The sequence below is a fragment of the Vigna unguiculata genome, chromosome 11, assembly GCF_004118075.2.
Source record: "Vigna unguiculata cultivar IT97K-499-35 chromosome 11, ASM411807v1, whole genome shotgun sequence".
NCBI classification, from domain to species: domain Eukaryota; kingdom Viridiplantae; phylum Streptophyta; class Magnoliopsida; order Fabales; family Fabaceae; genus Vigna; species Vigna unguiculata.
Genome location: NC_040289.1, coordinates 40,348,022 through 40,362,736, shown reverse-complemented (window position 1 = coordinate 40,362,736; position 14,715 = coordinate 40,348,022). Strand labels below are relative to the sequence as shown.

Here is a 14,715-nt window from a genome sequence, read left to right as displayed (position 1 = left end):
TTTGATAAAAACTCTTTCAAACATTTTCAATACACTTCTCCCATTCAAGCAACCATAATGTTATTATCAACTCTACCCTCATTAATTAAAACCATTTAATATCTTTCTCCCTACACGAAAAGCCACATCATTGATGCAAACTATAGATAACAATTTATTAATAGCGTTTCTTTTTCACTTATAAGTTCTGAAAACATTAAATGGAGACAAGAAATACACATCATGCCTGTTCTAAATAAACATTTGGAGCTGAAAATCACATCACTAACCAAACATGATAATTTATTTATTTATTTTTTTGATTTTTTTCCTTCTTTATAATGTCTTGATAACTAAAAATCATATTATCTCGTAATGTTTAAGAAGACTACGATATTTTTTGACAAATTTTATTTAACAAAATTTGACAAAATTAGTTTTTTAGTACACGATTATAACTTCTTTTTTCTTTTCAAATTATATCATATATTTCTTTCGACCATTAAAGCGTTGCTAGATATATATTGTCAAAAATTTATCAATAGAAGTTTGTTAAAAAATAATTTTCCCCTTTAAAAATCAATAAAATTCATTAGACCTTTTGCAATTATTCTATAGAAGTATCAACTTTTTCTCCATCATCTCTTCCACCTTTTGCACATGTTGGTCTCAAGAAACTCACTTCTTGTTTGTTACTTTTATGGCAAGAAAATGTGAGTGAAGATTATACGCAAAAACGTGAGGCGTTGAGGGAGAGTTGCCACAGTGCCCCCACGCAATCCTCACGCGCACCTTTCTCACGTGTTTCCAGTTATTTCACACGCAACGCGTTACACGCTTCTCAAAACCCTCACACGTGCGTGGTACCTTTCATTATTATTTTTTCTTTATCTTTTAAAACCATCAATAACCAATAATAATGAAAAAATAAATAAAAATCTTACGTGGGAAGACCCGTGTAGAATCGGCCAGGAAATAATAAAATGAAATAAAAGTGGAAAATGAAATCATGGGTTTTTTCCATTTACTTTTGTAAAAAAATAAAAAAAAAATTCAGAGAAGGAGTGAAAGCAAAATTTCTGGGAAGAAGGAGAGAAAACCTATCTAAACCCGCACAAAAATTAAAGGGAAGAAGAAACTGTGTGAGAGAGAGTTTGTTAAATGTAATTCTCGTGAGAAAAATATTTTTGAGAGATTTATCATTTCGCGGCTTCAGATCACAGACCTAGAAAAATTACGTGTTGATGCGCTAATTTATTATTGTTCATAAATGTGAGAGAGGATTGCGTCAAATCCTCTGTAATTTCGTTTTGCGTATAACTTTGAATTCGCATTGAGTCAGTGGTCCTTGAGGATACTCTGCGTCTGATTTTTCTGTTAATTTGAACAGAGAATTTTCGCGACTGGAAACGACGTCGCATAAGGCACTTTGCGCTTGATTGCAATATGCCATGGCTGAACCTTAGGGAAGCCTGTACAATGCGACCAAGGTGGCTTGGAATATAAAGGCATGTCAATTCATTTATTGTTAGGGTTTTTGGTTGTTATTCAGATTTTTTTTTTCATCAATTTCTTTGGTTGTACTTCTGTCCGAATTTTGTTTTCCGTGTTGCATCGATACTAGAACATTGGAGAGGTTGGATTACTTTTTGGCTGTTAATTCAGTGTATGTCTGTTTTAGGGTTTCTATTTGTCAGTTGAATGGATTTTGGGATTTGGAACAGATTTTCGCTTTTTAAGTCATTGGTTGACTGACTAGACTTACAGCATTTTTAACTGGTGGCAACTTGGCAATCACTGATTTACTTTTATTAATGATTTATATTCATGCTATTTTTTCTGTTTGTAAGTGATAGTTGTTAATGTGGTTTGAATTTACTTTCTAGATGACATCAGTACGGAGAGGAGTTTTCGCATGGAAGAACCAAGAACCGCAGTATTGAGTAATCATGATGTTCAAGAGGATATGGTGAGATACACAGGGTAATTGACAACCTGTCCTTTGTTTATTGCAATCAGTTATTCGTACACATAGTCTAAAGAGCAACCTCTTTTGGATCACATTATCTGATAAGCCAGATTTCTTCTTATGATTTTCTTCTTCTTCTTGTTTGATGGGACAATTGAACTTTCTTGATTATTCAACAGCTATATATGAGTATACTGTATATGCTCTCATCGTGGTGAATGACATGTCTTGGACAGTTGTTGCTTTCATTATGTTTTCCTCTCTTAATTACTGATGCAATATAAACATTGAAACCAACCAGCAATCTTCTTCCATTTCTACTATTTTGTGACGGTTGTTAATTTTTTAATTTGTAGTTGATGTAAAATAAAGACGAAGGAAGACATTTTGTGCATTAACTATCTCTTCTTGAAGCAAACTTATAGCATTGTCGTATGTTATTTTAATTAAAAAAAATGAAGAATGAAATTTATAATTTTTTATATTTGTTGTGAATTGTGTGTTTTGATAATTTTTATTTTGTAAAAGTGTCACGAAGTCATCTTTTTGTTTAGCTCAAATTTAGCCTTCTATCTCTACACACAAAAGTTCTGGTCACATTGATGTATGGCAAGGTGGGTGGTTCTTGCAAAAGACTGTCATGGCAGGACTTAATTCAGTTTTAGTTATAGGCCTCATTCTTCCTTCCACTTGAGATTTTAGAGAATTTAGTGAGCCTTACCCTGCTCACTGATGTATATATTGTATAAAAAGGAGAAGCCTACAAGGGAAGGAAGAGAAGGAAATAGGGTAAAGCCTATGACTCTTCTAGACACCGAAAAAACATATTTATAAAAGCTGAACAAGATAAAAGCATCATTTTTGTAACACTTCTGTTTAAAGAAGAGTCTAGTAATAGAAGATTACGTTTAGTAACCACTAAGAAATATGATTTAACCTAATTTAAGAAGTTCAAGTAAAACCGACCAAGACTGAGGCATTACCTCAGATGCTACTCTAATCTCAGCATGTATGAGAAAGAAACCTGATAAGAGTGGTAGGGATAAGAATTTCAATGATATAAATTATTTCCTGACAGGCCAATCAAATACACTTCTTTACGGTGTCCCAATTGAACATGATTCCAATGTGTTTTGTTTGGGCAAATCATCCCTGGTAGGGGCAAATTTGCACCCAACATAGAAAAAGTAGTTCCTGAGTATTAGATCGATAATGTGTTGGGTAATGTGTAGTGCAACTTTTGTGCTTGTGATAAACCATTGCATTTGTGTTTATCGTTGTCAATGTCATAGTTAAAGAGTAAAACTTTGACACTGGACTGTTGTAGTCTAAAAATAATCAGAAACTAGCAAGAGCTAAATTGTAAGTAGTGGTAATCTAAATTGAAGGTAATATTTTTTTAATCGTGCCTTGTCTAGTTTAGGTATCACTCGAAGTGATTTCCATGTGTTTTGTTTAGGCAAATTATTCCTCGCCAAATATGCACCCAACATAGGAAAAAAAACAGTTGCTGAATTTCAATAATATTTTAGATAGATAATACGTTTGGATAACATGTAGTGTAGCTCTTGTGCTTGAAATAAACAATTTCATTTGTGTTTCAATGTTTCAGTTAGTGTAAAACTTTGACATTGAACTGTAGTAGCCTTACTCTAAAAAGAATTAGAAACTACCGAGGGCTAATTGTAATTTGCGGAAGTCTGAATTGAAGGTTATTCTTTAAATCATGAGTTGTTTATTTTAGGTATCCCTCAAATGTGGAAACAAATTGGACAAACATTCTATGATTCAGAAAGCTGATATGAGACTCGAATCAGGGACTTGTAATGTTTGCTCAGCTCCTTGTTCATCTTGCATGCATCTTAACCGAGCTCTCATGGGGTCAAAGGTCAAAGAATTCTCTGATGAAAACTCTCGCTTAGGGGAGGGTAATCAGTATTGTGAGGCTGATGGGTCTTCTCCTGGGAGCAGAGCTTGCGAAAGATTGAAGCATGCTAGCGATGACACCAATTACAAGCCTAGTATTTCTTCAACTCATGATTCTCGGTCTGAAAATGCTGAGAATGGACAAGCCTTATCTGAGAAGTATCAGGATTCCAAGTGTTTAGAAAGTCTTGACGATATCACTTCTTGTATCAGTAGGACCAGTAATGCTAATTTAGGGAGTGGTAGGCAACAAAAAAATACAGACAGAGTAAATGTATCCTGTAGTTCGACTTTAGTTAGTCACTTAGAGGCAGAAGGATCTGGACACGGGCCATCTGTTGACATGTCTGGTTTGTTAGAAGGCTGTATGGAAAATGTAGATTCATCATTTACCAAAGAGAGAGTACCTATTATTGCTGCTGATGCAAAACCTGTGGCAGATAAGGAAAACCTAAATAATAGTACAGCCAAAGTTTCAGTGGAAATATGTCCGAAGTCAGAAGCAGATATGGGAAATAATGTTGACGTTGCTAAAGATGAAGATCGTAAATATTCAGCGCATGATGGACTGCATGAGAAGGTCGATGAGCTGATTAAATCATCTAGCAGGTCTGAACCTCAATCAGAAGATGAGGGTGATGAATCAGATGTTGTTGAGCATGATGTGAGTGCATTTTCTTTCATTATTTTAGTTTCTTTCCATCAAAAAGTAAATTCAACGGAGATGTAAATGGGAGAAGTAGAATGTAATGGCTTGAACTTGAATTAAGATAGATATGCATGTGCATAATCTTAATTATTTTCGAGGCTTGGGGTAATGGCAAACAATCAACTCGGTTTATAAATATTCCTCATTTTCCCTTTTATTCTCTTTCGTTACCTGTTTTTTTTTTTTTCGTTACACACTTCTTTGATGTTGCTCACTTTGCTTTTCCCCTTGTAATTGACTTGGAAATAGGTAAAAGTATGTGACATCTGTGGAGATGCTGGTCGTGAAGATCTACTTGCCATATGTAGTAGGTGTAGTGATGGTGCAGAGCACACGTATGCACAAGATCCTTCTATATTACCTCTTCTTAGCTTCTATAATATTTTACTAAATGGAGACTTAACATTATGGTATCTTTGAATCAGCTACTGCATGCGGGAAATGCTTGTCAAGCTCCCGGAAGGTGATTGGTTGTGTGAAGAATGCAAGTGTGCAGAGGAGACGACAAATCAAAGGCTGGGTAATCTTGAAGTTCTTTGTATACACCATTTTTTATTTGAAAAAAGTTGTGCATGGTATTTAAAAAGAGTGCCATGCCTTCTGTATCCTTTTTTCTCATGTGCTAACAGATTTGTGAAATTATATTTTGTGGTTTAGTTATTGAAGAAAAAAATCTTCATAAAGTTATTTCAGCTTCACAAATTTCTGGAAAAAGACCTTCTCAAAGCATGGAAATAGCTTCAGCAGCAAAAAGGCAAGCTCTTGAATCGAGCACAGGATCACCGAAGGCATCAAGCCCAAAGAGAATAGTCTCACTCTCACGAGAATCATCTCTCAAAAGCATGGATAAAGGAAAGATGAAGTCTGGGCAACAGATCCCCATGCGTAGCCACCTTGGTGGCGACAATGTAGACCTTGCACGGTCCCTTTCGACTGGCCCTCGGAGTCAAAATCCAAGGAGTATGGTTATATTTGACATCTACTGACTGAACTTCATTACTGTATTCTACTTTATTTTATTCATTCCTTATAAGCGACCTTGAATTCCATGGCAAACATATCGATGTCTCCAATTTCCTTGAGTTTCACCTTTTCATTTATTTATAGTATGATTTTTCTGTTTCTACGAATAGGTACATTGTTGAAGTCCAATTCATTCAACAACTTCAATTCCAAGCCTAGAATCAAACTTGTCGATGAAGTTGTTCCCCAAAAGCAGAAAGGGGGTGTCGAACATATTTCTAAGTATATTGAGACAGTTGCTGGGATGATGAGCAAATCAGTGTCATTCAAATCCTCACACTTGGGGCGTTCAAATACTAATGATTCAAAAGTTAAATCAATTTTTGCTAAACCTGGAATTGTTCAGGATTTGAAACCATCGAGACATACAAAAGAATCGGGTTCACTTGACAAGAAATTTCAACCTAAGATTGATCGACCTGTCATTTATTCAGCTACGGTTAGTTCTGTTGTTTCCACGTCAAAAGGTGATCATAAGCTTGCTCCTCATGGTGAAACTGCTAAACCTTATACAGTTGACAACAATCGAGAGTTTAAGGTCAACCAAGATGGAAAAGTACATTCATTATCGAAGTCTATGAATAATACAGGCAGTAGAAGCCCAGAACCTCAAGTTAGTTCAGGTGTGAGAGTGATCTCGAGTGGAGACATTTTATTTCAGTATATTATTGTAATATTTCACCTACTTTTAGCTGTTTTTCAAATTTCAGTTTTCTATGTAGTAACACCATTTTCTTTTAACTTTCTCTTATTTTAATTGTAGTAGGAGCATCCTGTGATGGATTTTTGTTCTTGGAACTAGGTGGACTATGTTTTCTGCAATGATGGTTTCTTATTTAGTTATTGTTTGGATTTTGCAGATAGAACATCAACCAGTGTTGATGAAACTCAACAGGATAGGATGCCTCGATCACAGGAGACTGTTAATCAGGTTGTCAGAACCAAAGATAGTTCTAGTGATCATGTGAGGTCAGGTGTTACTAATGCTTCAAAGAGTTCATTCTGTCGTAAATGTAAAGATTTTGGCCATGCTACAGAATGTTGCTCGATTAGTGGTACGCTGGAATTTGGTCCCGAAGCATCAGTCATTACTACAAGTAGTTCAAAAAAGGATATGCATAAGGGAAATAGATTGAAAGATGCAATACAGGCAGCTTTGCTTAGAAGGCCTGAAATACACAAGAAGAAAGAAGGTCCTGATGAAACTAACGAGTTTCCTACATCAAGCATTGGTTTCAAACGTGAAGTCAATTCTGAGAACCAAGTGTTGGTTTCCAACACAATGAAGAATAGTATATCTGCTGAAGAAACCAATGTGAAGCAGGAAATTCTTGAGAGTTCTTCATTTGAAACCTCTAAAGGTCCATCTGCTAATGATCCGAAGCAACTTAAATTTTGCCAAACTGATCTCTGCTCTCAGCTGAGAAAGTCAGAATTTGCTGGTCTCACTTCTGGAAAGCCTGTAGTGAGAGACTTGCCAAATAATGGAATGGCGATTTCAAGTGTTCTTTCGAAGATGTCAGTCATTCCGGAATATGAGTACATCTGGCAGTATGTAACATCTTGTGATGAGCTAGTTTGTCTTCTGTTTTGGATTGCTTTGTTTACTCTTCATGGTTTGCCATCAAATGTGTTTTATGAGTTTTTTTTGTTCATGCAGGGGTGTCTTTGAAGTGCATAGAAATGGAAAGCCTCCGGACTTGTATGCTGGAATTCAGGCACATTTATCCGCATGTGCTTCTCCCAAAGTTATTGAGACAGTAAAGAATTTTTTACCTGAAGTTTCCCTAAATGAAGTTTCTCGATTGAGCATATGGCCTGCACAATTTCATCAAAGTGGTGCTAAGGAAGATAATATTGCTCTTTACTTCTTTGCCAAAGACATTGAAAGGCAAGAATATGAATATCACTTCACTTGTCTGTTGACAGTAGGCATTGAAATGAAAATATAATTCTTTGTTTCCTATCATGTAAATTGTTTACCATTTCTAATAATTTTCTATTACAGTTACGAGAGACACTACAAGGGTCTATTGGATCACATGGTTAGAAATGATTTGGCACTTAGGGGGATGTTTGATGGTGTTGAACTTCTCATATTTGCATCCAATCAGCTTCCGGAAGATTCACAACGTAAGATATTATTCTGGACTCTTGCTAAACAATTCCTGAGATCATGGTAACTTAGTGAATGATGTGTATGGCTTTGGTGTTGGGTTGAAGTTTATGATTGCATTAACTATCAAGTTCTGTAAAAATTTCTTTCATGTGCAACTTCGCAATGTCTTTTACAAAGACAATGAGAATTGTATCTTACGAAAGAGTTTGCTTGCATCAGTTTTATATATATAATATAATATCAGCAAACATGTTTTATATTGTATTTTAGAGTTTTTGTAATAAATGATATTGCTATTTTTCGAACTTGGGTGTATTTATACCTGATGCCAGTTGATGACATCCATTCATTTTGAATCAGAATTCTATATATGTTGGAATTCTAAAACCAACTCATCTGGATGAAATAGACGTGAGAAGGTCGTAAGACAATATTGCTTTATACTGAATGTTGTTGTCGGAGGCAATGATTTGTTGCTCTAGTTGGCATTAGTTTGTTGATGGTGTTGTGCTTTGTCCTGTGAATTTTCTCCCTTTTGATCATCACTGGGTTGTGCTCAGTATGGGTTGTTTGGCAGTTTACTTGGCTGAAAGTATAAATGATCATCTATGTAACAAGGTTTTCCAATAAGAAATATCAACAGTTTAAACTGTCTCTGCAGGTTGGAATATGTTATTTTTTCTATGGGGTATATTTAGAGGGAGGAGGATCAGTCATTCAGATTCCACAAAAAGTGCATGTATTCCCAGTTTGAATGTGATGCCAAATGAGAAGGATTTTCCATCTGCCATTATGACTTTGTCTGAAACTTGGTGTTCACCAAGACGCATAGATGAAGAATCCATTGATCAAGGTCACAATATGCCATGTAAGAATTTTGATAGTAAGGGAACTGTGTTTGGCCAGACACATTTGGAATTGCAAGTAAAGTTAGAGAGACAAGATTCTAGAGTCAACACCAAATCTACATCTGGGACTCAGATCACCCGTACGCAATTGTGTCAAGAAATGAATTCCACTGGTTCGTCCCTGGTAATGTTTTTATCCTTATATATCTTGTTTGGTAGATTCAAGACTTTCTGTTTGCTATTTGACATAAATCCTTTTAAATTGTGATCTGATCTTGATATGTAGTAATTATAAGTTAGAAATGTTATTTTTATTTTCTGAATTATAGACTTATGTACTGATTAGTTTTTGATAATTGTTTTTGATGGTTCTACAAGGAAGTTAAGAACGCAAGTTGTTAATTATATACACTTGCCAATCATTCAACTATGATACACAAGGGGAGATTAAAAATAGCTATAGTAAGTAAAAGAAGAAAATACTGCTATGAGAGATGATGCTAACCACTTCTTAGAAGGAAAAAATGAAGTTGTAAATGTTTTATAAAATCTTAAGTCCTGCTACTAGTCATCTCGTTTTTTTAATGCTATTGGTATTTGCAGGGAGATAGCGAACCAGAGCATAAACGGTACATACAGTCTAAACCTCCTGAAGCAATGGGAACTAGTGTAAGTAGAAGGATTGTGGACACAAAAACTAATCCTGATATTTCTGGTAAGCAAGAGACCTCTTTGTCTTCGGAGATCCCTTCTGTCGTTTGCCAAATAGATACTGCAAGTAATATCATTAAGGATAAACTTTTAGAGTATGATGAGAATCAGCAAAGGCCTAAAAGGAAACAGTTGGGGAATGATCTCAATATTAACGAGGAGGCACCGGGAGAGCTTGATTTGGAAGAGGTCAACTTTCAGGTACCTACTGATAAAAAAATTAAGAATATAGATCTTTCAGATACAGTTCTGGATGCTTCTACAATTAGTTGTCGGAAACGTCCTTTGAATGAGGTAAATGGCAAATTGGAAGACAGAGAAAGTAGCAAGAAGCTGCAAACAAGTTTGGGTGGAGCTTTTGGATGTAACGATTCTGCTGGAGCCAGGGTCTCTTTTAATGGTAGTTTCCCATCACTAGTGAACAATCTTGGTTCCTGTTCTTCGGCTTGCGATGAGAAAATCATCCACGAGGACCTAGGAACGATGGAGAGAACCTTTTTTCCAGTGGACACTCGTAATAAACATAACTCGGGGATGGTTGTGAACAGAGATTCACTGAATGGGCCTCGTGAGTACGTGGACCAATTTGAAGTTGGGATTCCAAATTTGGAGCTTGCTTTGGGGGGTGAAACGAAACCGTCACACAAGGGTATGATGCCTTTCTTTGTTGGTGCAGTTGACAAGAAAATCAACCCAGAAAAGACTCCTGATATCGATATCGAGCGAGACGATGAGAACGTTGCTGCATCTCTTTCCTTGTCACTATCCTTTCCATCTTCAAGCAAAGAACACATGAAACCAGTTAGAAGAGATGAGACTTTGCCCGATGCGAAATCTCCGTTTCTTCTTTTTGGGAGATTCACGGACAAATAAATAAACATGCTGCGTTGCTATTTCTAACCATGTACATTATCTTGTTCTTGTTCCAGATGCCTTGGATAAAGCAGCCATATAGCACATCTCCAGTGAATCCCTTATACAAAGAAGAGACGTCCACCTGTTCAGGTACCCGGCTAAAATAAGCTTTCTTTTCTTTCTCCCCTTTTGTTAAATACTTGCTTTTGTACTTTCTTTTTGGTTTCAGAACGCATAGTTACGGCTGTTTGTGTTTGTATATAGAGAGAATTTCAGCCGTTATAATTTCAGAAATGTTACTAGGAACTTGCGGGTGGCTATTTTTATGACATGGTTTCCTTTGTTCCTGGCTTCATCACTTCTCTTTTCTCTTTTCATATTCCTCCTGCAGTTAGATCATGAATTTTGATTTTCTGTTTTGTTTGATTTTTTTTTGTACCATTCTTCTACTCTATCTTCAATAGATTTGAGTTTCTCTTGTCGAAGGAAATAAAAAAGAACAGGCAATTTGGACAAGAAAAAATCAAATTTGTTGTTTTCACTGGTCGGCAACTCTAAAACAATTAAGTGACAATTGCAAACAACAATTACATAGCATATATTAATCACCCACAAAGAAGATTTTCCATTGAAAACATTCTAAAAACTTGTAAACAATGTTAAAGATTACTAATTTGTTATCAAATAAAAATTGAACAAAAGTATAACAACAATCACAACCGTCTTTAACTAATTAGGTCGCAAGCAAATGGAGTTTGAATTGCATGACTCTATATGTGTGCGTTGATATTCTTAAGTCACATATATAGATTGTTCTACTGTGATTGATCTTTGTATTTATTTTTAACATCCTCTTCATTGACCGTTCACATGTGTCTACAAATTTGTAACTTAATAAAAAAAATTCATAATGATAATTATATATATATATATATATATATATATATATATATAATTTAATAACACCACACAAAAAAATTAACCTAATATTAATTTCATTGATGAATTAAGGTTATAAAGTATATTTATTCACAATTACATTCCATAATTTATGTATGAGAAAAAAAGACATATTACCAAACACAACTTTAGTTATATATATATATATATATATATATATATATATATATATATATTTTGATGGGAAGTCATGTTAAGACAATATAATTTTTAATATTTTTTATCAGCATAACTTTTAATGTGATTGGATCTGAAATTATGTTACTCGCTCATAATCTTAGTTCAAATTAAATAATAATAATAAGCATAATCATTATTGTGTTTGATCCGCGTCACTTCTCTCCTTTTTAGATCAATACAACTTTATCCGAACATCATGCTATACATGCATATTTTTTCACATCATATTATAAGTATGACTTATCCAATTTTTAAAATTTGTTTATTTTGATAATTTTATAATATATTAACATAATGAAAAACCCATATTTTAACATGATACATAGAAATATATAGAAAAGGTAAAAGAAAATATTATTAAAATGTTTAAACAGTGGTATTCACACCACTGTCTTTTATTTGTTACATAGATATTTGTGCCTCAAGCCCGTGTTAATATTATCCTTGGAAAGAAATGTCAGAAATACATGTGAATCTCTGCATTCTGCTGAAGCTTTTTGTCTCTTATCTGTCATAAATGTGACATCTTGATGACAATTTTCAGACAACTGGGCTCCTTCAATATCACGAATGCATTCTTAATATCTTCTAATGGGACCTCATGGCTCCATAGTTCTTCAAGAGGGAATTCCTGTAAATTACCAAATTTATCACTACCATAATAAAACATGCAAGAAATGATTTAGAAAAATAATCTACTTTAATTAATTAATTAATTACCTTTTTCTGGCTTTTGTCAACTACTATGGAGAGATCAGACCTAACTTTTAAGCCCCCAAAAACTGAACCTTTCAAAGTTCTACCCAAAAGAATGGCTATGAGACCCAATGGGACAGTAGGTTCTGCTGGTATTCCAACTACTACTGTTTTACCCGTTCCCTGCATGTACGGAACAAATAACTTTAAACACTAAATACAAAAAACTAAAAGAATATAACAATAGTACGTGTACAATCATCATGGTTTTTCAAGGAAATTCATACAAGAGTCACAATAACAATAAATGAGACTTAACTTATAAGGTTGACATCCTTAAGAACAATTTACTGCATGCAAATTTCACTTTGATTTTAAAAAGATAAATTAAATTTAAAATTCACATTTTAAAATAATAAACTTGGGTATTTGCTTTTATAAAGTATTTAATTTTATCATGTTTAACAAACAAAGGAAAACTTAGATTCATATTTAATTTCTTCCGGATCACGATTATGAAAAGATATTTGATGAAAATAACCATTTTTGTGGCTTCCAATGATTCGGTAAGCATAGGAGGAATTCCGGTGCACTCAAAGGAATAATCCACACCCATTCCACCAGTTGCTTCCTTTACCAATTCTGAAACAGATTTAGCAGAATCACTTGGATTTATGAAGTGGTTCATTCCAAAAGCCTCTCCTTTTTCCCTCTTCTTCTCGTTTTTGTCAATTCCAATTATCTTAGCTGCTCCCATAGCTTTGGCTCCGCTTATAGCCTGCAACACCATGTCACTTTCACTTAATCACAATTCAAGCTTCAAACTAAATCAGATAAAAAACTCAAAATCCAACACAAAACTTTATGCAGATTTTTATACCCCTAAACCAACAGCACCAAGACCCAAAACAGCTACACTGGACCCACTTTCAACCTTGGCTTCTTTCCAAGCAGCTCCATACCCAGTTGAAAACCCACACGAGATGAAACTGGCATGGGTTGGATCAATGGTTGGATCAACTTTGAGAACGTAATTGACATCACTAACCATGTATTCTGACCATGTAGCACAACTTAGAACATGGTACAGCCTCTGTCCTCTGATGGACATTCTTGAAGTCTCATCTGGTAGTAAACCAGTTAATCTCACAGGGTTTGTCAGACATAGATTGGTTTTTCCGGAAACACAATTCTCACATGTTTCACACTCGCCTATGTATGTAGGGATCACCACATCGCCCTCTTTAAGGGTTGTCACTTGGTCACCAACACTCTCCACAACACTGAGAAATTAAAACAAACACGTAATCGACAGAAGATACAACCCAAGAAAAATGAGCATGAAATCGTGAACATGAACATAACATGTTACACAGTGTGGTGTTTGTCGAGCTTACCCAACTCCTTCGTGCCCAAGTGCTCGAGGAAATTTCATCTGCGATCAATTTGTCAGTGGAAGAAAGATGAAGAAAATAAAACTATACTGTTCATAATTGTTTTAAAGAAAAAAAAAAAACAAAATCAGACTCAAACATGGGATTGAAGAGACTCTGACATGTGGGAATCCTTGAAGGCTTGTTATGTCTGTGTGGCATAAACTGGAACAGAGCATCTTAACTCGAACTTCTGTTGCTTTTGGTGGATCAACCTGTATCTCTTCTACTGTAACAGGTTGACCTAATCCCCAGCATATTGCAGCTACAATCCGAAAACCAAATTTTGTACATTCATAATCCAGAGAGATAGAGATTACGAGCTTTGCATAATTAGCAAGGTCACTCACAAGAAAGATGGAACAAGGTTGAAGATGATACCTTTGCATGTTACAACCTGCGGGATTCTTGACATTGTAGATTAAAACACAATCTCGTAATTAAATGAAACAAATGCTGTTCTAACTTCTTCTGAGGGTGCTGTCTTGCCCTCTTCTTTATAACACAAAAGGGAATAGCTGCCACAGAGACTTAGATGAAAAAAAGAAAAAGAAAATTATTTAGTAATAAATTTTTACTATTTTCTCGCATGTTTTTAAAACTTAAAAATAAAAAATAAAAACCACTTAAAAAAATATCACATAAAATCATAAAATTATAAAAAAAATTGTCCAAATTTAATAATTAAAATATATTGTCAATTAAAAAACAAAAAAACAGCTCAACACAGTTACTTTTCTGCTGCTTTTCTGCTTTCTGTTCGGCATAAGTAATTGTCTGGTGAGTAAATCCCATCCTTATCTTTGTTGGAGGTCTTTCGATTTGGACAAGAAAACTTTGTTGCATATAATAGCACAATATTTTTTAAAGTGTTAATTTTTAAGTTTTGAAATATAGAAAAATAAAAAAATATTTAAAAAATATCATTTTAAATTATAAAAAAATTATCAAAATTTAATTATTAAAATATCATTTTTTTTTCTAAATAATAATATATAAGTATATAATAAATACAAATTTTCCATGTTGATTTTATAAAATTAATTTAAGTTTAGAAACTTATAATATATAAGTTATACTTAAAAGAAAAGATAATGGAAATGGAAGAGTAAGGAGGACGAAATTTATATCAATTTTATTTATGATCTTATTGATATAATAAAAAGAATTATTATTATAAATTATTTTAGTTAAATTTAAATTATTATTTTACAAATTTACTTGTATTATTTTTAACTTTGTTAATTATATAACATTAGTATAACATAATATAATACTTTTTATTTTTTTCTTATTAAGGGATATAT

General features: G+C 34.1%; 2 protein-coding genes across 8 annotated transcripts; one reads left to right on the top strand and one right to left on the bottom strand.

Annotated features, from left to right (window-relative positions):
* The first annotated feature begins 1,014 nt into the window (after positions 1 to 1,014).
* On the top strand, positions 1,015 to 10,494 carry LOC114169861. 7 transcript variants are annotated; one of them, XM_028055209.1, is made up of 13 exons: positions 1,015 to 1,251; positions 1,370 to 1,487; positions 1,876 to 1,948; positions 3,693 to 4,538; positions 4,833 to 4,918; positions 5,009 to 5,103; positions 5,241 to 5,543; positions 5,717 to 6,229; positions 6,467 to 7,157; positions 7,267 to 7,497; positions 7,615 to 7,739; positions 8,387 to 8,757; positions 9,177 to 10,494. In XM_028055209.1, exons 3-13 carry the CDS (start codon positions 1,895 to 1,897, stop codon positions 10,155 to 10,157), a joined length of 4,296 nt encoding a protein of 1,431 aa, XP_027911010.1. In that variant the 5' UTR covers positions 1,015 to 1,251; positions 1,370 to 1,487; positions 1,876 to 1,894; the 3' UTR covers positions 10,158 to 10,494. The 7 variants fall into 7 exon arrangements, with proteins under 7 accessions (XP_027911010.1, XP_027911008.1, XP_027911009.1 ...); XM_028055207.1 differs by having other exon boundaries at positions 1,015 to 1,278; XM_028055208.1 differs by having other exon boundaries at positions 1,015 to 1,278; positions 1,866 to 1,948.
* A 1,116-nt stretch (positions 10,495 to 11,610) lies between these two features.
* Positions 11,611 to 13,957, bottom strand: LOC114169679 (alcohol dehydrogenase-like 1). Its single transcript, XM_028054940.1, has 7 exons — positions 13,790 to 13,957; positions 13,531 to 13,673; positions 13,373 to 13,410; positions 12,856 to 13,258; positions 12,517 to 12,753; positions 12,000 to 12,158; positions 11,611 to 11,910 (listed from the first exon to the last, which is right to left on the bottom strand). Exons 1-7 carry the CDS (start codon positions 13,821 to 13,823, stop codon positions 11,791 to 11,793), a joined length of 1,134 nt encoding a protein of 377 aa, XP_027910741.1. The 5' UTR covers positions 13,824 to 13,957; the 3' UTR covers positions 11,611 to 11,790.
* Positions 13,958 to 14,715: the final 758 nt, after the last annotated feature.

Bases quoted from the DNA above. Each gene is read 5' to 3' on its own strand.
- LOC114169679 (XM_028054940.1), bottom strand. From the start codon at position 13,823: ATGTCAAGAATCCCGCAGGTTGTAACATGCAAAG. The intron at 12,159-12,516 runs GTTATTTTCATC...CCGTACATGCAG, and splicing joins CATTGGAAGCCACAAAAATG to GGAACGGGTAAAACAGTAGT. The intron at 11,911-11,999 runs GTAATTAATTAA...GGTAATTTACAG, and splicing joins TTGACAAAAGCCAGAAAAAG to GAATTCCCTCTTGAAGAACT.
- LOC114169861 (XM_028055209.1), top strand. From the start codon at position 1,895: ATGGAAGAACCAAGAACCGCAGTATTGAGTAATCATGATGTTCAAGAG. The intron at 4,539-4,832 runs GTGAGTGCATTT...ACTTGGAAATAG, and splicing joins CAGATGTTGTTGAGCATGAT to GTAAAAGTATGTGACATCTG. The intron at 7,498-7,614 runs GCAAGAATATGA...TTTCTATTACAG, and splicing joins TTTGCCAAAGACATTGAAAG to TTACGAGAGACACTACAAGG.